At 43.7% G+C, this 24,510-nt stretch overlaps 1 protein-coding gene across 1 annotated transcript; it reads right to left on the bottom strand.

Annotated features, from left to right (window-relative positions):
• Positions 1-24,228, bottom strand: LOC126251500 (uncharacterized). Its single transcript, XM_049951975.1, has 3 exons — positions 24,052-24,228; positions 19,761-20,174; positions 1-3,155 (listed from the first exon to the last, which is right to left on the bottom strand). Exons 1-3 carry the CDS (start codon positions 24,214-24,216, stop codon positions 2,490-2,492), a joined length of 1,245 nt encoding a protein of 414 aa, XP_049807932.1. The 5' UTR covers positions 24,217-24,228; the 3' UTR covers positions 1-2,489.
• Between the last annotated feature and the right edge of the window lie 282 nt (positions 24,229-24,510).

Below are 24,510 nucleotides of genomic sequence, written 5' to 3'. Positions count from 1 at the left end.
ACAACGAAATATGAAGATTTTATTTGATAATTTATTTTTACGTACAGACACATATATAAATAATTAATACTTACGAATATTTATAAAAAATAGTGACGTACAACAGACGTAACGTATAATTTTATTGAAGAAACTTCACTAGGAATCTTGATTTTCAGTGCCAGTAAGAAAATTCACAGTGTTCAGTCAGTCCTTACAAGGGGAACTATTTACAACGTGGTTGGATAAGTTTAATTGTGTCACATCACAATTAATTACACGTCCTATACTTGTCACTCGTTAAAATCAGCATATTGGCAGGCTGCTCACATTCCTTATCACACTAGCATGACACTACAGCTCTGCGAAATCTCTAGCGGCGTCAGTAGAGTCTGCAACATTAACGTGAAATTTCTTACAAAACCACTAACCTTTCAGTGTCAGGAAACTGCACTGCGCTCTCGACTGTTTCATGAGTGCAATCGCACCTTTGAATTTACTGCCACGACTGACAAATTGTGAAGCGATGTGCAGTTGTTGATTCCACCTTGGCATCACGATACTGCTAATGCGATAATCGTGTCCTTTAGTGAGACAAGCACCAGTCACATATCATATGAATCTGTGTGGTGAAAGTACGCTTTTTATTGACATACTTCCTGTGGACAACTGGTGAACAAATGTTTTGTTTATCAAATTGGGTTGCGGTTGCAGGCTTGTGAATTTACTTTAATTCAAAGATTCGCGGGAGCAGAGCTGAGGGTTCAGAATATATATAAATGGGAAGGGAAGACTGCGTGTTCTTTTAGGTGTCCCTGTCGTGATTGATTAATGATATGCTTTTGGATGAACAGCTAACTGTTTATTCCGTTTCATGCAAAATAATTCAGTGACTGACCCAGTCGTCTGCTTCGGGTGCTGTGAGCTTTGTTATGTGTACTCTTTGCGTGAACACTGGTCTGGCTGAAACCCGTACGGCGATTACGCATAGGACAGCTTGCGGCAGCTGATGGAGGCGGCTTTGGGCCGGTCGTCGAAGTATTGTGGATAAAATGGAATCAACATCTCCGCTTTACAGCCGGAAAGCACAGTACTCGGTAAGATTGTCTTGGTAGTAGGGTCCAGAAAACTTTCGCGAGCCTTAGAAGGTCTTCACAGAATATTGTGCCGTGTTTCCAGGTCGGCACTCATACCCAGAAGGACATCGAGTTCAGTGGTGTGCAAGTAAGAAGGCATGTGGATGGAGCGTTCTGTCCAGAGAGAGAGAGAGAGAATACTTTACAGCGCCACCAGTGTGTTCTGTGTCTTTATCCTACCGTAACAGTTGTCTCGCCCAGTACTTTAGTGTTAGGGTAAGCGCACACTGGGCCACTGTTCCTGCTTCTGAGACTCCGTAGAAAACTTTTTGCACTCGGAAAACGATATTCATCGCTTTTTGACGTAATCCTTGACGAGTTTGCTTTGTGCCACCTACAATGCGCACTGCAACGGCTACATACCGCCACTTTACCTAGAGTAATAAGAAAGTCAACACTTACTGTGCTACGCACTGCCCGAAGCGCACCCTACGGACAGGCCTGGACGAATGGCGCTATTAACTGGTACATTACGTGGTACACTACCTGTTGCTGCCCTTCCGAAGAAGAGCGGCGCGTTTCGTCACAAGGTTATTTGGTAAGCGTGATAGCGTTACGGAGATGTTTAGCAAACTCTAGTGGCAGACTCTGCAAGAGAGGCGCTCTGCATCGCGGTGTAGCTTGCTGTCCAGGTTTCGAGAGGGTGCGTTTCTGGATGAGGTATCGAATATATTGCTGTCCCCTACTTATACCTCCCGAGGAGATCACGAATGTAAAATTACAGAGATTCGGGCGCGCACGGAGGCTTTCCGGCAGTCGTTCTTCCCGCGAACCATACGCGACTGGAACAGGAAAGGGAGGTAATGACCGTGGCACGTAAAGTGCCCTCCGCCGCACACCGCTGGGTGGCTTGCGGAGTGTAGATGTAGATGTAGACCACTCGCATTATTACACGCACACCACTGTACTGTCGGCGTTCTCTTAAGTATTTGCGGAAATTCGCGCAGGCGACCATCGATTGGTGCACTACCTGGGAACACAGAGGAACATCTCGTTTCCAGCGTCTTTTCGGACAGGTACTGTTCTCAAATTTACTACCAGACTATCTATGTTACGGCAACTGGCGGGCCTACTTAATCAGTTCTGTAGTGAGGCAACTAGTGATTTATGTACATGGGGTACTAGCCAGTTTGACAGTAGAGACCTGATTCTCCAGTGGGCCGATATCGGAGTGAGAGATACTCTACAGCCCAGAATGTCGCCAGGTTGACACAGTCGATCGGCTCCACAGTACCACCGCTCGCCACCTGTGACAGATGAGCTGCAGCGGCAAGCTAGAGCGACGTTGGCCACAAAGTAGGGTGGTCGGCGCCTTCATCACTACGAGTAGACGTCGGTTGTTGGCCGTGGCAACCTGTGAGCTAAGTCCACTGGCTACAGAGCAAGGGCCGCGGCAGCAGGTACGGTCAGCAGGAGTGCGGCGGTCACGGAGACGGCGATGGCGGCGGCCGTGTTGTTGCCTCCGGGGCTGAGCGGCTTGGCCGCCCTCGGCGACACGGTGACGGCGCGCGTGGTCGACACCGTACGGTTAGTGGTGGAGGGCGGTGCGGAGGCTGTACCAGCGGTGGCGGCGGCGGCTGGCAGCGCGGCCTCGCAGGCGGCCTGCTTCTCGCTGGGGCTGTGGCAGCTGGCGAGTACGCGCATCGGCACCGGCTGCCCGCACAGGCTCTCGTCGCACCGGTTGTTGTCGAGCAGCGCGGCGGCCATGGGCAGGCGGAGCACGGCGTCGAGCGCGGGGTCGCAGGCGCACTGGAACGTGTTGTTCGTCACGTCGAAAGCAGCGCCGGACTGCAGAAGCTGCTGACCCACTACCAGCAAGGACGAGTTCTTCCAGACGTTGTTGACGAACCTGAAGGTGGCGCCGGACGGCACGGCGAGCTGGATTGCGCCCCCCGACTTCAGCTGGCTGTCCGAGACGGATACGGCGCCAGCGGCGTCCAACTGCAGACCGTCGTCTCCCTTTGTCGTCAGTCTAGACTCGTGCATTGTGAAGTTCGTCACGCCTTTCACGACGATGCCGGATGTCATAACGCTCAGCAACTGTAGAACACGGATAAATGGCGTACAGGGGGTGTATGCACAATACAGCCGCTAGAGGAAAGTAGTTAGCTTTCCAGCCACAACCTAATTTCAAAAGTAGTACATGTTTATAAATACTAACACGAATTCTTTACAGACGAATGGAAAAACTGTGTGGTTTCAGTCCGCAGCTCGTGGTCGTGCGGTAGCGTTCGCGCTTCCCACGCCCGGGTTCCCGGGTTCGATTCCCGGCGGGGTCAGGGATTTTCTCTGCCTCGTGATGACTGGGTGTTGTGTGATGTCCTTAGGTTAGTTAGGTTTAAGTAGTTCTAAGTTCTAGGGGACTGATGACCATTGATGTTAAGTCCCATAGTGCTCAGAGCCATTTGAACCATTTTTGTGTGGTTTCACAAGGCTTAGGCCTGTCCCACCCCTCATTAAATCGACCAAGGCTTATACGAATAATTGTAAGAACAGTTATTATTATTATGTTCTTTAAGTTTGTTTTTGGGTTTTCACAAATACTGTGGGAAGAAAGTTTATTTATGTTGCAGATAACGTGGAAGACGTTGCCCAACGTTCACCACGAAAGATCGACGTAGCGGCAAGTGGGCAAGGAATAAAACGAATGCTGCAAACTTCCGCGAGCCATGGAAGAGCCTGGGCCGCGAGGGCGTCGAGCTTCCTAGGTCGTTGTTGGACAACATGAAGGGAAGAGGTATTCTGCTTTCTCTTTGTAAACAGATCGATGGAGTCTTGAAAGGCTCCTGTAAAACGTATAGGCGGGTGACACATTACGTGGGACCCGATGCCTGTAATACTTCCACAGTTATTAAAAAGTTGTTAAACGGCAAAACCAACAGTTCATCATTTATATAGATAAAAAGTAGTTAAGATATAGGAAAGGAAGAGTTGCGGTGTCAGAAGGAAAAGTGATCCATCGCTCAGCAACGAAGAAGGACGTAAACAGCGGGCGTTACGTGGTGAAAACAAATCAACTGATAAAATAGTAAATCTGTAATTAAGCATAAAGCCACGTAACACTGCAACTGGTAGAAGCCGACCTCGGTGAAGATCAGTTTGGATGCCGTAGAAATGTTGGAACACGTGAGGCAATACTGACCCTACCACTTATCTTAGAAAATAGATTAAGGTAAGGCAAACCTACGTTTCTGGCATTTGTAGACTTAGAGAAAGCTTTCGACAATGTTGACTGGAATACTCTGTTTCAAATTCTGAAGGTGGCAGCGGTAATAGACAGGGAGCGAAAAGCTATTTACAATTTGTACAAAAACCAGATGGCAGTTATAAGAGTCGAGGGGCATGAAAAGTAAGCAGTGGCTGGGAAGGGAGTTCAAAATGGTTCAAATGGCTCTGAGCACTATGGGCTTAACATCTGAGGTCATCAGTCCCGTAGAACTTAGAACTACTTAAACCTAACTAACCTAAGAACATCACACACATCCATGCCCGAGGCACTATTCGAACCTGCGACCGTAGCAGTCGCTCGGTTCCGGACTGAAGCGCCTATAACCACTCGGCCACCGCGGCGGGAAGGAAGTGAGACAGGGTTGTAGCCTCTCCACGATGTTATTCAATCTGTGTATTGAGAAAGCAGTAAAGGAAACAAAAGAAAAATTCGGAATAGGTATTAAAATCCATGGAGAAGGAATAAAAACTTTGAGGTTCGCCGATGACATTGTAATTCTGTAAGAAACAGCAAAGGACCTGGAAGAGCAGCTGAACAGAATGGACATTGTCTTTAAGGGAGGATATAAGATCAACATCAACAAAAGCAAAACGAGGATAACGGAATGTAGTCAAATTAAATCGGGTGATGCTGCGGGAATTAGATTAGGAAGTGAGACGCTTAAAATAGTAAATGAGTTTTGCTATTTGGGGAGCAAAATAACTAATGATGGTCGAAGTAGAGAGGATATAAAATGTAGACAGGCAATGGCAAGAAAAGCGTTTCTGAAGAAGAGAAATTTGTTAACTTCGAGTATAGATTTAAGTGTCAGGAAGTCGTTTCTGAAAGTATTTGTATGGAGTAGCCATATATGGAAGTGAAACGTGGACGATAAATAGTTTAGACAAGAAGAGAATAGAAGCTTTCGAAATGTGGTGCTACAGAAGAATGCTGAAGATTAGATAGGTAGAGCACATAACTAATGAAGAGGTATTGAATAGAAATGGAAAGAAGAAAAATTTGAGGCACAACTTGACTAGAAGAAGGGGTTGGTTGATAGGGCATATTCTGAGGCATCAAGGGATAACCAATTTAGCATTGGAGGGCAGCGTGGAGGGTAAAAATCGTAGAGGGAGACCAAGAGATGAATACACTAAACAGATTCAGAAGGATGTAGGTTGCAGTAGGTACTGTGAGATGAAGAAGTTTGCACAGGATAGACTAGCATGGAAAGCTGCATCAAACCAGTCTCTGGACTGAAGACCACAACAACAACAACATGTTTATCAGACCAAATGAAATTATTCTATACCCCCTGATGTGCCATAACAAGTCTAATTAATAGCTAAAACGTGACATTTGAGCTGTAAACGGAAGTACTCCACATCAAAGGGCTAAAACCGAGTAAAATGAATGGAAGTGTGTCTGTTCTACCACGTGGTTACAACTAAAGTGTAGCTACGGAGAGACGTTCAGTGTGGGCTGTAATTATCGTATCACATGAAACTTGGTAGATATTCTAATGCATTAATGCGGAACCGATTTACAGTGGACAAAAATAAGTTCCAATTTTGGCCACCAGGTGCAAACATGGCGCTGTGAATGCAAGAAAGACGTATAGAAATGATTCCATATGTAATGGATTAGAAGAAAAACTTGGGCAGAAAAGATCAAATACATGAGAAACGCATATGCTGATTTTATTATTAACTGCTGCTTACATAGTTTGTCCATTATGAGCACCATAGACGTTGATGACATTTTGTATAGCACCAAATATGCACCTCGCGGCCCAAAGTGGGACAATTTTTATTTTTTTTGTTTGAGTGAGAGTCGGCTCCGCATTAACACATTAAAGTATCTACCAAATTTCGCTGCCATTCGATAATTTCAGCCCACACTGGATCTCCGTGGGTAGCTGCACATTTAATTATAGCCACCTGAGCCACCTGGTACCATCCATCATGATCATTTTAAATTTTGACTATTGCTAAAGCACAATTAATTCCCGTTTGACGATGGCCATACAGTCGAAATTACAATATTGAATTTTACAAATAAACAGTTTTGCAGTCAAATTTCGTGGAGAACCAAGCATCAACAGAATACAGAAAAAATGACGACTTACAAATTATCTGATATGACATGACACAGAAGCTGATTTCATCGCATTCTCTTCCTGATTACGACCTTCTTGTGTCTATTGGACTCTTTGAATTGTATTGTAGATACGTTGCTCATATTCAGTTTAACTATGGCTCACATCCACTGTACAGTATTGAGTGGGGTAAATGATTCCATACTTGTTTTTGATTCACATAAAAAAAAACGCTGGTTTCGTTGCGTGATATTCTGTGGACTTATATCTGTTTGTTACTACTTACGAATCCATGTGTGAATTCCATTATTTAAATACACTATATGTATATTACTTATCTTCTATGTTATTTTTGTTCGCATCCGTTCTTAGTTCTTTCTCGCGTTTAACGATTGTCTCCGAGATTTTCATCGGAGTCAGAGGATGACCCTAGTATATTGATTTCTCCTACAATGTGTGGTTTGTAGTTACTGTTAATAATGTTTGAATAAATTTGGGTAACTACTGCTGCTTTTGCAAGAAAGAATGCTCTAGTCACCGAGACTACTCATCTACATCTACACCCATACTCTGCAAATCAATGTGAAATGCATGGCTCTCAATAGCAAGAAACAGCATTAAGAGCAGAGTTAAATACCCATTTCGTGACAAGTATAATAAACCTGAACACAATTCTGCCAAAAGTTACTAACAAGGAGTTCTCCGTTAACTGCGAGAAAGTGAAGAAAACGGATGCAAACAAAAATAAAGTAGAGTAAAAGCAATACACTTACAACGCGTTTAAATCGAGCAATTCAAACACGGGTTCGTAAGCTGCGACAACCATACAAAAGTCCACAGAACACCATGTGACGAAACCAGCTTCTGTTTAATATGAAACAAAACCAAATATGGAACAATTTACTCCACGCAATATTACGGATGTGAGCAAAATGGGAGCAACATATTTACAATGCAATTCAAAGAGTGCAATACACACAAGAGGTCGTGATCAGAAACGCATTGCGATGAAACCACCTTCTGTTTACTACGAAAAGCAGTCAGATATGGAGGACTTTAAATCATCCATTAAGAAAACGACATGATGTGATAAACTTGCAGCTTTTCAAGTGGCCTCGCAGTAAACTGAGGTCGCGAGATCCGAACTCCTTATATTATGTTGCAAACCCATCGCAACGGCGGCCCGCCGCACACTGAGCAGTTCGAATTTCACACAACGGAGGAACCCTCAGCATGGCGCTGGTTTCGGTCTGGCGCTTACGCAGCTCCCTCTGCCGTCCTCCAATGGGAAGGAGAGGAGACTCATGTTTAAAAGTCCCTTAATAGTTATTTAGTTTCCCTATAGCAAAAATATGCTTGTGAGTTAGGAAATTGGCCGCTAGTGACGTTTTACATACAAAGTATTTCATTAGCGGTACGGTATTTTAATCAGAGTACGAAGGACGGAAGATTGGGGTTTAACTGCCTGTCCTCATGAAGGTCAAGGGAATCGGACCACAAGCTCGGGTTGTTTCAAGGAAATAGGGCGTGCCATTTCAAAGGAACCGTCTCGTCATTTGCCTGGAGTGATTGAGGAAAATCACGGAAAACCCAAATCGGAGTGGCCGCACACGGGTTTGAAGTGTCACCCTCCCGATCTGACACCAATGATCCAACCATTGCGCCACAATGCTCGATTTTAATCCGTGTAGAGGGCATTCTGTTACGCCACAGGCGCTATCGTCACATCATATTCCTTTTAGATATGTTAATACAAAGCGACAGCATGCAACTATGTTTCTATTGTATGACAGTGAAGTGATAGTTTCATTACTACATGTTGCTTTGTAACTACGACATATGGTTTACACAACTTTTGTATTTTTAAGCTTTGTAAACATAGGATTAGAACCCAACTGTATTTTGTTTATGAGAGCTGAAGATGAGCAACATTGCCCGAAACCGGTAATTTCGAAATAAACGAAGATCGATAGTAAATTAGCCTATATTGAATACAGAACCCTACACGAGCATAAGTCGCTGAAGGAACAATACCGTGTAACGGACATTTATGACCGGCAGATTCACAAATTAGGTATTATTTCGCAAAAACCAAAACATTTCTTCGAAACAGTGTACACTGTGTTCCAAAACAATTAATCCGATTTCAGAAGAATATATCTTCTGCATGAATCAAGATAGAAACTTAAGGTTAATTTTAACTTACGCATCGAAATTAGGTATCTGACTTGGCACCATTTGTAAGTTGCTGGTTCATGTGGCTGCCAGTAGGGGTCTCCCTGCTGCAGCTAGCTCGCACGCTCATATACCTTGCTTTTTCCAAAACTCCGAGAACATGCCGAAAATTTTATTTTTCAGCAAGATAGATATAATCGCATCGGTAATTGCTATATAAGGCTATTTCTCAACCTCTTATAGAACCTGACACCCGTGTAAAACCGTCATACCTCCCGAACAATGTACCGTACGACGATGAAATTTTACTGGTACATTCAGTGATAAACATGGATGCTGTCTGCAGAGTGTGTTGCGCACAGAGTTAGTTGTGAAGAAGTGGGTGGGAGGGGAGGTGGCGGGAATCCGCGACAAAAAGTTTCGTAAAGGTTTGAAATCACATGTAAAGTTTTTGGTAGCCTCTAAGTGTTCTCGTTATCAAATAATGGATGAATGTAGTCGGGCTAATTTGCGCGCTGCGAATTACGCCGCCTTAGGACACACACACACACACACACACACACACACACACAAGTTGTAATACCTAACTTATTGTATTAAACCTTTAATATAAGGTTATAGTTGTTAACGAGTGAGCCTGATCTCACGGCGTGAGATTTTTTTGTGGACCTTTTTGCAAAGCTGTTCCATTGAATTGATTAAAACACTGCGGAATGAATTAAGTCTTGATAAAGACCTCTATGAATGTAGTCATTCGGTTTACTGCTGTTAAAATATTTATTGTTATTGCTGTTTCAACATTTCGTAATTTTCAAGCGTTGGGGAATATTAACGCCCACTCTACACTGGCTCCTGTGACCAACTTAGAGGATGGATTATAAAAAGCACGTTATCAACTCGACCTATTCATTCGGTTGCATTCTGGATGAAGTTTTTATGTTTATGTAAGCGGAATGGCATTTTAGTGCTCATCACATGGCTCGTGCTCAAATGATCAGTGGATGCACGAGTATACTTATATCACATTACGCATTTGCATTGAGATTGCTGGGAAATTACGTCCCTGCACGTCACGACTTAACGCTGCACAGTGGGCTTCACAATACCTCTCTACTTGAAAATTGCAAAATGTCGAGATTAAAATCGCAATAAATATTTTTCATAGTCATGAGTGGAATTACTGCATTCACTAATTACATTCAGGCCCTCGACCTAATCCTCATCAAAATTCTAAACATCTCGATAATGTGATCACTGTGACTTCTGATACTGGACCACTATAGTACTAATATAGAGAAAAAGACGTAGCATGTCCAGATTTTGCCTTTGGCAAGTATGCATATTATTACATTCCACTGTGTCTTAATCAATTAATTAAAACGCGACGTCTTCATTTCGATGACGAGTGAAGGAAGAATATACGACAACACAGCAACTTCTGATCATACAATGTAAACTTTCACGGCCGGTATTGACTTCACTTAAAACTTCCGGGCTGATAGGCCGTGGTCGAAGTATAAAACTGTCTCCTAACGTTTCGTCTCCGACTGCGGGAGACATCATCGGAGGTAAAGCGGCGAACTGCGAAGAGGACTCGAGGAGGCGCTGATTATATAGGCAGTACAGAGGGCGCCACTGTCGATCACGTGGCGTCGGCTATGAGATTGTCTCTGGTAATGCCAACATTCTCGATTGAAAGTAATCGATCGTCACGCTTGCGGTGCAACGCTGACATCCAAATTTTATCCAGTTTAACACCTTCGTCTTTCCTGTTAAAATTATTACGATGTTTATCAATCTCGATAGCCTCTCTATACAAGCGTGCATAATAATGCGAGGTTTTTGATATGACGCTCGTCTCGCATTAATCCGAAAATCCAGTTCACTATGGAGACAGAAAGGAATGGGCAATTGAACTTCCTGGATGTGTCTGTGATTAAACGACCGGACGGAACGTTGGGCCATAAGGTGTATAGAAAGCCCACACATACTGATCGTTATCTACACAAAGATTCAAACCACCACCCTAGACAAAAAAGAGGTGTAATGAAAACTTTGGTAGACAGGGCGCACAAACTTTGTGAACCTGTTTATTTAAAAGATGAGATTGAACATCTACGGTCAGCTTTCGTGAAGAATGGCTTTTCTAGCAAGGATATAGATCGAGCACTTCACTCTAGGCAGAGAATTAGGAGTAACGACGAACAACAGTCGTCCATGGGCAAAGTTTTTCTTCCGTTCATTAGCAAGGTCACAGATCGCATTGGGAAAGTTTTAGGCAAGTATGGGGTGGAAACTATTTTCAGACCTACTAGGAAAATAAAAGAATTCTTAAGGTCGGCAAAAGATGCACGGCACCCTTTGGCTACACCGGGGGTATATAAAATTCCTTGTAGTTGTGGACAGGTTTACATTGGTACCACAAAGAGAAGTGTGAACACCCGTCTTGTCGAACATAAGAGGAATTGCCGCCTAGGTCACATGGATAAATCGGCCGTAGCGGAACATGTTTACCAGGAAGGTGATCATGAAATAAAATTCAGCGAGACGAGCGTCATATCAAAAACCTCGCATTATGATGCACGCTTGTATAGAGAGGCTATCGAGATTGATAAACATCTTAATAATTTTAACAGGAAAGACGAAGGTGCTTTAAACTGGATAAAATTTGGATGTCAGCGTTGCACCGCAAGCGTGACGATCGATTACTTTCAATCGAGAATGTTGGCATTACCAGAGACAATCTCATAGCCGACGCCACGTGATCGACAGTGGCGCCCTCTGTACTGCCTATATAATCAGCGCCTCCTCGAGTCCTCTTCGCAGTTCGCCGCTTTACCTCCGATGATGTCTCCCGCAGTCGGAGACGAAACGTTAGGAGACAGTTTTATACTTCGACCACGGCCTATCAGCCCGGAAGTTTTAAGTGAAGACAGCAACTTCTGTTTTGGGAAATGTGACTATGTAACTGCTGCGTTTGTTAATATACATTGTTTCAAACAAATTTTTCGTTTTTATCAACTATTACCTCATTTAAGACTCTTGTGAATCTGATGGTTATGATTGTTACACCGTACTACTTAGTTATTTGTGCTGCTACAGTATTCAGATTCGTTAACCTTCAGACATCGATTGTACACAAACGTAAAGTTTTACGGATAAATAGCCTTAACTGATGGTACAGCAAACACATCTCCATATTTTAAAACCACTTTTAAGTGGTTTTAGCCGTTCGAGATGGTGTTCTTAACTTGTGAGTATAAGACGTACGTCAAAATGAGAAGGACAAAAATGTTCGAAATTAAATTTCCTTCTTAGGGAGCATCAAACTGCGTTTTACAGATGCGAAAATCACGTTACTTTACAAAATTTATACTTGCTTCGTCCTCTAACAAAACGGCACTTGAGGATTTCCAAGTCATAGGGCGGGTTATGGACATGCGTCCATATGTATGGGATATGGGATATGTACGCACTTATCTCTCTCTCTCTCTCTCTCTCTCTCTCTCTCTCTCTCTCTCTCTCTTGCAGACGCACTCATAAACCTTTTGCCTAGGACAATATACGTCTACATCCAAACTCTGCAAACCACTGTAAAAAACTTCCTGGCAGATTAAAACTGTGTGCCCGACCGAGACTCGAACTCGGGACCTTTGCCTTTCGCGGGCAAGTGCTCTACCATCTGAGCTACCGAAGCACGACTCACGCCCGGCCTCACAGCTTTACTTCTGCCAGTATCTCGTCTCCTACCTTCCAAACTTTACAGAAGCTCTCCTGCGAACCTTGCAGAACTAGCACTCCTGAAAGAAAGGATATTGCATTCACTGTAAAAAACATGGATACATGGTAGAGGGTATTTCCCACTGGACTTGTTGCTCGGACTTCTTCCCTTTCCATTCATATATGGAGCGCGGGAAGCATGACTGCTTAAATGCCCCTGTCGGCACTGTAATTAATCTCGTATGATCTTCACGATCCCTACGGGACCGATACATGGGGTGTTTCAGTGTATTCCTAAAGTGCGCGTCATATATCTTGGCGGCCGAGTTTAGGTTCGTTCTGCGCATCTGCCGTCAAAACATACAGTCAGCCAATGAACAGAGAACGACGTTGCCAGATCTCGACTGTAGTACAGAGCACGGACGAGTGTCTTCAGTTTTAGAAACGTTCAGTCATAAATAAAGTAATAGAACAAAAGCAATGTCTTGATAGCAGACTTTGTTTTTTGAAAGTTTGGAAAAACCATTCTTTATGCCAATTGCTTCATTTTCTATTAATTAATTAAACCAAACAAGCAATAAGACTCTTAATTCAGGAGATAGCAAGGAAAGGTGTTTGTATCAATTTCACGAACCGCTTTTTCGCAATAAAGAACAGCGGTAATTGTTTATTTCCTATTGTACTTCGACGAAGTGCGAGTAATTCATAGGCATACCAACAGTGTTTGTCACAATTTTGTTGTTATAGTCCTTATGGAGGCATTTTGCAGGACGAGCTGCGTTAGCGTAATGGTTAAGGTGTTGGATTAGAAGGTGATAGGTAACGAGTTCAAACCTTGTGCGAGGTGAAATATTTTTTTTTATTTTAAAACAATATCGAAGTGTCTTACTTCACGAATTTTATTCGTTTGAATGCAGTTTTTTGAAATTTCTAGTGCTTTGTCTCTTCATTAACCCTTTCGCTGCTGCAGTCACGTGCTCCCCGCATTCCGCGCTGTGCGCGATTTTGTCATCACTGCACTGCTCGCCTGTGCAGACACATGGTGTTTCCACTGCTTTGACACACTTATCATTCGATTTCACAAAAACTATTTGGCCCAAACATTAGATTTTTACACATCTTCTTGACTGATACCTTCCCCCCATAAATGACTTAATTTTGTTTCGATGTTCAACCCAGTTACTGTGCAGCATTAAATGTAGTAAACCATTGCACGAAATTTTGAAGAGTTTGCAGAGGTAAAAGTCCATAGCGTATAGTTTCCGTATGGTCGATTTTAGTTGTCACAATGTTGAGAATGAAATGTGGACAAGGTACCTAAATTTCATATAAAATTTACTGTATAACAATATCTCATTTAATTTAAGTACCACATAGGTGTCGTATGTAATATTGAGAAATATTCCGTCTTTCGCGACTGTAATAAAAGTTTTATTTACACCGGGCGCGTTTGGCTTTATTTTAAAGCACTTCAGTCAGTCAAAGGAAGTGGGGGGAATGTATCAGTCAAGAAGATGTGTAAAAATCTAATTTTTGGGCCAAATAGTTGTTGTGGAATCGAATGATAAGTGTGTCAAAGCAGTCGGAAACACCATGTGTCAGCACAGGCGAGCAGTGCAGTGACAAAATCGCGCACAGCGCGGAATGCGGGGAGCACGTCTCTGTAGCAGCGAAAGGGTTAATGCGGCCGTGGTGGCTTTACTTCATAAACTGCGCGCTCCCCCCTAAACGTAAGCTTGCGAACTATACTGTACTATGGCGCTGTTTCTCTTGGCGCGTGCGTCGTGTGCAACTGGCAACGCAGCAATCTCCCGCGTCTGGGCGGGCATGCGCGAGCCGCCAAGATAAAAGAATTCAACTATAGTATCATCAGTTAAAGCTGCTTCTCAAAACTTTGTAAGTAGCTTTCCTGTGGATAGCTTTCATCTGCCTTCAAGTGTCTGACAGTTCAGTTTCTTCAGAGTCACTGTGACACTGTCCCACGAATTAAACGAAATTGTGATCAGCCCTGTTCCCATTCTCTGTGTATGTTCAATATCCCCCGCTCGTTCTATCTGGTACGGGTCCCTCACCCTTGAACAGTGTTGTAGGATGTGCTGCACAAGTGATATGTAGACAGTCTTTTCTGTGGACTGCTTGTATTTCCCTAGTACTCCACCAATAAACAGAAGTCTACCATTTGCTTTACATAGAAATGAGCCTTTGTGATCACTCCATTTCATACCCCTACAAAGTGTTACACATAGGTGTTTGTATGAATTGATCGATTCAAGTTGCGACGCGTTGAAACTTTAAGTCATAAGGTATTACGTTTTTTCGTTTTGTGAAGTGCACTATTTTCCACTTCTGAACATTTAAAGCAAGTTGCCAATCTTTACACCCCTTTTGAAATCTTATCAAGATCCGACTCAAAATTTGTGCAGTTTTTTTCAGACAGTACTTAGTTACAAAAAACATTGTCATTTGCGAATAGTCTTGTTGTTAATATCGTCTGCAAGGTCTTACACATACAACATGAACAGCAATGGTCCCAAAAATACTTTCCTGATGCACAAGCAGAGTCATAAAGTAAGAGAAATCAGTGCTTACACGGCAATATCTAAGTGTTCGTTTCTCTCTCTCGTTGTTCGTGAGTGGAACGGTGGAGAAACATAGTGAAAGTGGTTCGATGCAACCTCTGCCAGGCACTTAAGTGTGAATTGCAGAATATTCATGTAGATGTAGAAGAATAGTAACGGATCTTTCCGCCTGTTTATGCGCAATATGTCAAATTTACTAAAGTTTAGCGTCCCAGTACTATCTTAGGCCCATTTCTGTAGTAACACTATGAGATGAAAATTAAAGTTTGTGAAGTTTTTGCTGTTTCTCAGGAGAACTTAAGATTCAGTAACTTTATTTGTTGTAGTATTGTCCATACGGTAGTGTTAACGAGTGTTCTTACAATTCTCTGACGTGGTTTTTTAAGAAGGTAGGGGATACCAGATGTGATAGTCATATTTTTTTATTTCAGATTTTTTATGCGGTCACCGACGTAAGTATTCACACTTTTACTTAAGTAGCTTTTCGTCTATATTTTTAAGAACGTTTACAAAAATAATTTATGACTTCATAGTTATTGTGATAAAATTACCATTGCCTTTTCTATTACGAAATGTCTGTGATTACCGTCCCTGGGAGCGGAATTGTCACAGGGGTCGGGGTTGCTTTGACATGTTAATACTACGTGTTTGAAGAAAAAAAATCATCCGCTTAATCATATAAATTACTTGAAGCCAAAGGGGTAATCAAGATTAAAATCTAACAATCCTATGTAATACTAATAAAGTAAAGGCAAACAAAATAATTCTGATGATTGTATACACAGTTCAGCAATTCATTATACACAAGGAAGAAATGACTTAAAAGCGAATATCATGGACTTACAACAGCAGTCTACAGTGAAAACTGTAATAATAAAAACTGTTAGGACTCTACAAAATTAATCTGAAAAATCAGACTGGAGATTCTGACAAACAAAATGGCCATCTCCTGACGTACATTCCTCGTGTGCCCATTTTTTTAAGTCTTTACATTGTATCCACATTTCCAATGATCTGCTATTGTCAAGTGAATCAAGACATACAATACAAAAAGTCATCGTCCTCATTCCCAGGTCTTTGAGATTGTTTTTCGTGTTTCTGCTTTTTAGTTTTACTTTTCTCAGCTGGGAAAATACACTTCTTGAGATCTGTGGAAATTGGCTTTTTTCCTTTCGAGTTCCCTTTTCACAGGAGTGTACGTAAGGAGAATCTCTTTGTGTTGTTGTACTTCCTTCGTTGTTTTCTTTTTCCAGCTTTAGAGAAAATTCCGACATCTTTCGGAGAAATAATATTAGGCCTTGACCGAAATTCTCCAAGCCACTGTAAGAAGGCTGGGACTCAGACAGTTTTTCTGTGTCATTAATTTGGTTCGGAGAGATCTCAAATGTTTGAATTTGATTATTTCCTTCTTCTATCGTGTCAGCACATAGGGCAGTAGACCTATTAGGATTTGGTTGATCTGCTACGACATGTCATTGTGTCTCTTCATGAACCCAGAAAACCAGTCAGCCCCAACTCGTCGAGTTTCAGTTCATTTTGCAGGTAGTTCTAGGCTATTAGATATAGCTAACTCATGACACAATTTTCACACTTCTTTTGGACTGAGAATTAGAGGAAGGATGGTATCAGAATTTGAAACGCAAATCCTTTCTCGTGGATGGTTGTCCGTGTGACGGCTATCCCCATTGGTTGTGACAAGCAAACCCGAAACGCCATTTTGAAAACTTTAGCTAATATGCTTAACGATGTTTCACAACGATTTAGGAAGAACGTACAAAATACACTGAAGCGCCAAAGAAAATGGTATAGGTATGCGTATTCAAATACAGAGATACGTAAACAGGCAGAATACGGCGCTGCGGTCGGCAACAACTAAACAAGGCAAGTGTCTCGCGCAGTTGTTAGATCGGTTAATCGACGTGACCGAAGTGCATGATTTCCGCAAACTGCTGCAGATTTCAATGCTGGACCATCAATAAGTGTCACCTGCGAACCATTCAATGAAACATCAACGATATGGGCTCTCGGAGCCAAAGATCCACTTGTGTACCCTTGATGACTGCGCGACGCAAAGCTTTACGTCTGGGCCTGTAAACACCGACATTGGACTGTTGATGACTGGAAACATGCTGCCTGGTCGGACGAGTCTCGTTTCATATTGTATCGAGCGGATGAACGTGTATGGATATGGAGACAACCTTATGAATCCATGCACCTTTCAAGTCACCAGGGAACTGTTGAAGCTGGTGGAGGCTCTGTAATGGTATTGGGCGCATTGAGTTGGAGTGATACGGGATCACTGATACGTTTAGATACTACTCTGACAGGTGACACGTACACAAGCATCCTGTCTGATTACCTGCATCCATTCATGTCCATTGTGCATTCCGACGGACTTGGGAAATTCCAGCAGGTTCAAAATGGCTCTGAGCACTATGGGACTTAACATCTGTGGTCATCAGTCCCCTAGAACTTAGAACTACTTAAACCTAACTAACCTAAGGACATCACATACATCCATGCCCGAGGCAGGATTCGAACCTGCGACCGTAGCAGTCGCGCGGTTCCGGACTGAGCGCCTTAACCGCGAGACCACCGCGGCCGGCAAATTCCAGCAGGACATTGCGACACCCCACACGTCCAGAATTGCTACAGAGTGGCTATAGGAACACTCTTTTGAGTTTAAACATTTCCGCTGACCACCTATCTCCAGAGAAATGAACTTTATTGAGCGTATCTGGGATACCTTGTAATGTGCTGTTCAGAAGAGATTTCCACCCCCTCGTTCTCTTAAGGATTTATGGACAGTTCTGCAGGATTCATGATGTCAGTTCCCCACAGCACTACTTTAGACATTAGTAGAGTCGTTGTCACGTCGTGTTGCGGCAGGTCTGGGTGCTCGCGGGGGTCCTGGACGATATTAGGCAGGTGTACCAGTTTCTATGGCTCTTCAGTGTATATTCAATTATACGCCGCGTGTATGTAGAATCCGAGCACCAAAACAGCAAAAGGTACTGTAGTTATAATGCTTTAAAATTTACTAACTAGCACTACTAACAGACAAATATAGATTGCTCCTCACTCACTCGACGGAAACTACCACTCTTAACAAAGTCATTCCAGTACAGTGAGTCGTCTGGTGCCCGAGTTATTGACTATGGAACAATCAGCCCGTGTGACTACCATACACGGTCTCTCCTGGTTTAAAGACCTAACGTCCTGGTGCTTTGAGTGTAAATTTAAGATATTACGTTGTAAAATGCGAGTGTATTAAGTGACTAAAATCGATGGCCAATGCCTGAAATTCCTGCTGTTCTGGATAACAATGTGCACACAAGTGAAGGCCTGAGTCAAGAAATGAAGCTGGCTCGGAAACGAATATCTGTCAAAATGAATGAGTACCACAACTAACGATATGTAACCAGTTATTTATGAAAATGGAATCTGTTGAATGTTTAACGGTATACAATTGCCTTTTGCTCAAAATTCAACTGTGACAAGCCAACCACAGAGCGTAACTGCACAATGAGTATAGGTCTACGAGTAATTGAGTTGTGTAGCAATAGGGAAACTTCAGTTCATTCTGGAGAATAACAATCTGTCAGTAAACTTGTCAACGAAAGAGTGAGGGACTTGTGGCCTACCACTAGTGAATTATGGAAGAGAATCTTTGAGTCTGGAAAAGGTTCATGGCGTGTAGAAAGAACAATCGGGAGATATTTGCAGAATTAGGAAGTGTAAGGGGTCCGTAGGCCCTTACTATAACTTTGCACTCGGCACAGGTCGATAGGGCGTACAATCGATTGTGACGTGTTGACAGAGCGAGTGTCGAGACGCGCCAGAGTGGTTGGCGGGAATGGTGTGTGTGTGGAGGCCATTATTGGAGTACAGGGTTTTTAACCGAGAAGGGTGTCACCATCGTCGTGGTTAGACCCCTAAATAATAAATGAATACCAGGAAAGTGATGAAGTATCTTTGTAAAAGTGATCAGTGACGTTACTAGTGCCGATATTTAGTTTCGCGTCTACCGCGCCGGCCTAACCTTGGATTGCAGTGTTGGATGCAGTGATGGATTAGCGTGTGACGATAATGACAAATGAAGAAAGCCTGTGCTGAGATTAGCCGTAATTAGATATGTATGACGAAGGAAGTGGCTGTCTCCTTTTTGTGTTTTGAGAAGAATATAAGTTCGTAATCAGTAAAAATGTGTTGGTGTTCCTTATTACCATACATTCAGTATTATAGTATTGAACAGGACGAACTGGAAAGTAAAAACTTCCGTAGCAGTCAATTCCGATTACCAGCCCCATTAGGTTCACGGTCATGTTAACAATAAATATTGGGATGCTATTCGATCAGATCAGGTCGGGATAAGAAGCGGAGGTGTTACAGAAGGACGCGAGCAGAAGACAACCATGGGCAACTCATAGTTCCGAGAGAGCTACTAGACTAAAACTACTTCGTCCGGTCCTCACAACGACACAAGATTCGAACAGATGTTGACATAACTTGGTCCACAGTTCTTCGGGCTGCAAAATAAGTGCCAAGAGGCCGTAGAATAAATGCCTTGATGATATGAAGAATATTGTTGGAACTGAGGGATGCTTGATAGCATGGAATCGAGTGAAACAGAAAGAATGAAGGTGTCTTTACTTAACAATGGATGCATAATGAGTAAGAAATAAGTACAAGAGGAAAAAGAAAGACGACACTGGTTTTTTAACACACGTTAGGCGACAGTACTCCAAAGGGCAGGTATCGCTTAAACAACGCCCAAATTGCAAGTGTTTTTGACTTCTGTCTCATAATGTAGAGACTCACAGTAATAAAAAAAAATCTCGTTGTTTCTCTACTTGGTTACTTACTTCACTTCTCAGGATAGTGAGCTCTGAGTTGCCGACCATCTGGAGTTCGACAGCACCCTGTAGTACTGCGTTGAAGCGTACGTCTCTGAATGTGACGTTCTGGATTTTGCTGAGGCCGGCGAAAGCCCCACTGCGAACAACGCTAATGCGAACTCCGTCAAGGAGCACCGTCTCCAGAGCGGCACCCTGGAAGGTGGGGCCCTGGAGCTCCACCTCCGAGATGTTCACGAGCGCAAGGTGGCGCAGCAGAGGCGACGCCTTCTCCTGGAACGTGGCTCTGGCGGTGTGCGCGACCCGCAGCGTGTGCAGATTCTGCAGCGGCGGGAAGGCGAACGTCACCGACGGGCAGCTGCTCACCTCCAGAACTTCGGCCGCACCGCTGCCTTCCATGAAGGGAGCCGTCAGGTCCAGCGCCTGAAATTCGTAGAATGCATTTGACACTGGCCGTTTTTCCTCTCAAGTATTCTCCGAGAGAGCCAAACATTACGAAGGAACAACTGTATTAATGTGTACTTCAGCCAGTGAGCGCTTTGGAATGCCAGGAAGAACGAGGATAATTAGTGCCGTTTAAGTTCAGCAAAGATAGCGTATTGTTTACTCTGCAGCGTTGCATATTACAGAAGGCGCTCAAAATGGCGACCACGACAGTCAATAGTTGCGCAACATCTTCGCAGAATATTCTGGTGCAGTCTGACGAGTACGCCAGGCAGCGCACTACCCCATCAGAAGTTGCAAGTGTCGAGGCGAGAAGTGTCTCTTTGTCGGCAGCTGGTGTCACGTACACGTGGCTTTCAATATGTCCCCATAACCCATTTTACGTTCACGGAAACAGTAATTTATCTTTGATGAACTCACGGCATGTTTGGATTGATTGTCGTTTTTATAACTGACATTTCAAAACTTTCGTCGGCTCAGGATCACCATCAGTGATCAAATCTGCTACAGTTGCAAACCCGGTTTCAGGATCTTTAACCCATCTTCAGGTGTACATTAATATGTGAGTCCATAAATATACACATCTGAGGCTAAAAAAGGTTAAAATATGACAAAATGCTGTATCCCTGGTACATGGCATGAAACTGTAGCGGATTTTATCGTTGAGGAAATTGGATGGTTTTCTTTTTGTCCGTCTCAGCTGGATTGATATAAAATTCAACTGTAATGGTTACCGGTTTCGGGCTGACACGCCAACTCAAACCACACACCTAGAAATTACAAAATACATGTGTTACAATAATGTGTACGAACAGTACGTATTTCAGGTGCTCATATGCTTGTAGACGTACCTCGCTATTAACCGCAATTATTCATACTGTATGGTACCAATATGGTACAATATGGTACCAAAAGGCAAAGTGGGAAACAAGTACCCTCACTGATGTTAGGCTTATGTGTCCGTTGAAACTGACTGTCACAACCAAACTGACGAATATTACCTACAGTAGTCAACGGACACCTTTATAAGTGTCGACTTCACACATACGCGCGTGCGCATATGACTGCCTATTAGTTTTCTATCGTGTTGCCGCAACGATTGTCTTTTTTATTGGTAAGATTTTTAAAAGTAAAGAAATATCAAATTTACATGATAGAAAATGTTGACAATTTTGTTTTACAAAATAACGTGGCATCAAAATGGAAGTATCAATTTTACATGTGTCCTCAGCACTGAACAGTTGCGGCCCTACCATCCTGTGGCAACATGCCTCGAATAGGCAAGATTTTGTCAATGATAATGAATAACAGTTGTGGATGTCACGTCAGGAGAAAGGCTCAGGATTAGTGCCAAGACCAGAAGTTTCAGTTCTAGAGGCGTTGTATTTCGACTCCTCTGATCAGCTCCTTCCGTTTGTGCGCAACCTTTTGAATCATCCTGTATACATCGTTTGTGAACGACCGGGAAGGGAGTTATTCAAAATAGTAAAGGGTGTCGCACGAAAACCGACTGCTCGCGTGAAGTGTGACAGGTAGCCCCATCCTGTTGAAAGACAGCATACGTACGTTCACGAGCGTGGAGGGGGGGGGGTCAAATCTGTGTAAAATTCCTCAAAGATTTGCATATACACAGCAGTGTTTAAGTTGTTCCAAAAAATATTGGACCCACTATCCGACTTGCTGACTATGCATATACATTTCGATTTTTTCGCTGTGAAGAAGTTCGTCATCAATTTATATGGATTGTTTGTGGACCGCTGGTGTTCTGGGAGTATCGGACTGAGAGACGAGGAGCTAGAGAAACACAATTTTTGCACTGACAAAGTAATAGGAATGACGTGGACATTGATAATGACAAATCTTTTGTTGTTTTGAAATGTAGTGTTCAGCTAAGAACTAAGTATCTGCATACGAATAAATTCCAATTAATTATATAAAAATAGAATTTCGTTACTTTATAAGCACGATTAGTCGAATTTCAACTATAGGTGATACTAGTTATTATTAATATCGTTACTATTGGTAGGAATATGAGTATACCGGCGAATCAGACACAGCGACAACTCATAACGCCTTGCAAAGATGAGCATTTGCCCAACCTATTTACAAAAAGGCCTTATAAACAATTAAGTTGGCTCCAGACATGTATTAACATACTTATTATGATTTTTTCATCGTCCTTCGTTTCCCAAAACGATCGTTTCTGATGAACTAAAACTACATTTTTCCTTAAAAGTATGGGAACAGAGATCACGGTTTTACAAACGTGAGGTACACATCTCCTCGTCGACCCTGTACAGTAGTTCAGATATGCTATGCCCTTTAGCAGCCATGCAATCTGAAGAAAGCAGCACGGAATTAGCGGTGGGAGCACACTTCTTATCTAACTGCGTCGGCAAACTGAGTTGTATATGAACTCCGGATAAGGCGTGCAACTGTTCCCCAATCTCGGACGCTCCTACAGAGATAACCAAGTATTCCGCCTTTGCAGTGAGCTGCAAGATTCTGTGAAGCCTTGCAAGTTGCTCTTCCTTCGCCTCAGGACGTTATCTGCTTCCTTTTCCTGTTTGCGAGACAGGGACAGGATGTTTTCAGAATTTACAGGTGAGATTTGGAAACTTTGGTGGCCTATTGACTGGAGACACAAACAAACGAAAAATTTTTCTATAATAATTCTTTGATAGCTGATGGTTTAATCCCATGGTTTTTGGGGAATTTAATCCAGCCGGCCGCGGTGGCCGAGCGCTTCTAGGCGCTACAGTCTGGAACCGAGCGGCCGCTACGGTCGCAGGTTCGAATCCTGCCTCGGGTGTGTGATGTCCTTAGGTTAGTTAGGTTTAAGTAGTTCTAAATTCTAGGGGACTGATGACCTCAGAAGTTAAGTCCCTTAGTGCTCAGAGCCATTTGAACCATTTTTGAACCATTCTGCTAGACCGAGCGAGGTGGCGCACTGGTTAGCACACTGGGCTCGCATTCGGGAGGACGACGGTTCAATCCCGCCTCCGGCCATACTGATTTAGGTTTTCCGTGATTTCCCTAAATCGCTCCAGGCACATGCCGGGATGGTTCCTTTGAAAGGGCACGGCCGGCTTCCTTCCCCGTCCTTCCGTAATCCGATGAGACCGATGACTTCACAGTTTGGTCTCTTCCCCCAAACAACCCAACCCATTCTGCTAGAGTGACAGTGGGTTGGGAGGCCATTCCGCACTCGCCTTATTGACCTGATCTCGCGCCCTCAGATTTTCACCTTTTCCGCTCACTACCGAACAACCTTCAAGGACCTTCCTTTCCTGGTGACGGCTTCTGCGCCTCAAAACCAAGTGATTTCTGCAGTCGCAGAATCGAAAAGTTATCCCAGCTTGGCAGACCATTATAAATAGTAAAATAAATGTGCGACTAGGGCCTCCCGTCGGGTAGACCGTTCGCCGGGTGCAAGTCTTTCGATTTGACGCCACTTCGGCGACTTGCGCGTCGATGGGGATGAAATGATGATGGTTAGGACAACACAACACCCACCCAGTCCCTGAGCGGAGAAAATCTCCGACCCAGCCGGGAATCGAACCCGGGCGCTAAGGATTGACATTCCGTCGCGCTGACCACTCAGCTGCCGGGGGTGGACGTTATAAATAGTGAAGGAGAATTTATTATTGATGACGAATGTCTCTGTTGTATGTATCTGTTGTGTTTATTAAACTTACGGAAAAACGCTACGAACTTTTGCATCAACCTAATAAAACGAATAGAGGATGCGAGAAATCTAAAGAAAACCATTGGCAAAAATGCGACACGTTGGTGGGAGCACTGTCGTCCCGTTTTGATAGGATGTGAGAAGGGTCATTGGTAGAACCTGACTAACCTTTTGGCCGGGGAGGCAGACGCAGGTGATGGTAGTAGCCTGGAGGGAGCAGGTGCCATCGCCCAGCGTGGTTCGTCCCTGCGGCAGCTGCGCCGTCTGGTCCTGGGCGAAGCACGAAGCCGCCAGCAGCAGCGGCAGCAGCACCAGCAGGTTGGCGGTCGACATGGCGCGGTTGTCAGAGAGCGACTGGCAGCTGGCGCGCGCGGCGCGCTCCTAGATAAAGGTGTCGCGCCTTCCCTGCGGAAACCCCCTTCCACGCCTCTCATCCGAGTCAACGGCCACTTCCAGCATGCACTCAAATTTTTCCGCGACTCTCACGGTGAGTCACGAGGGAGCGTTGGTCCGCTGCGCGATGCATCACACAAGTCGCAAGAGACTCGTACACGTGGCTGGAAATACCGAGTGAGTCTATCCTCCTCTCACTGTCAGCTGACCGATCAGTGTAAACAAACACAAGTA

The sequence above is a fragment of the Schistocerca nitens genome, chromosome 1 (genome assembly GCF_023898315.1).
Source record: "Schistocerca nitens isolate TAMUIC-IGC-003100 chromosome 1, iqSchNite1.1, whole genome shotgun sequence".
Taxonomy (NCBI): Eukaryota; Metazoa; Arthropoda; class Insecta; order Orthoptera; family Acrididae; genus Schistocerca; species Schistocerca nitens.
Note: the sequence above shows the minus strand (reverse complement) of the source record. Positions and strands in the feature narration are given on the sequence as shown.

Excerpts from the sequence above, each read along its gene's own strand:
- LOC126251500 (XM_049951975.1), bottom strand. The coding sequence starts at position 24,216 with ATGTCGACCGCCAACCTGCTGGTGCTGCTGCCGCTGCTGCTGGCGGCT. Across the intron at positions 20,175-24,051 it reads TCTGCCTCCCCGGCCAAAAG|GCGCTGGACCTGACGGCTCC; the intron begins GTTAGTCAGGTT and ends TACGAATTTCAG. Across the intron at positions 3,156-19,760 it reads TCACTATCCTGAGAAGTGAA|TTGCTGAGCGTTATGACATC; the intron begins GTAAGTAACCAA and ends CGTGTTCTACAG.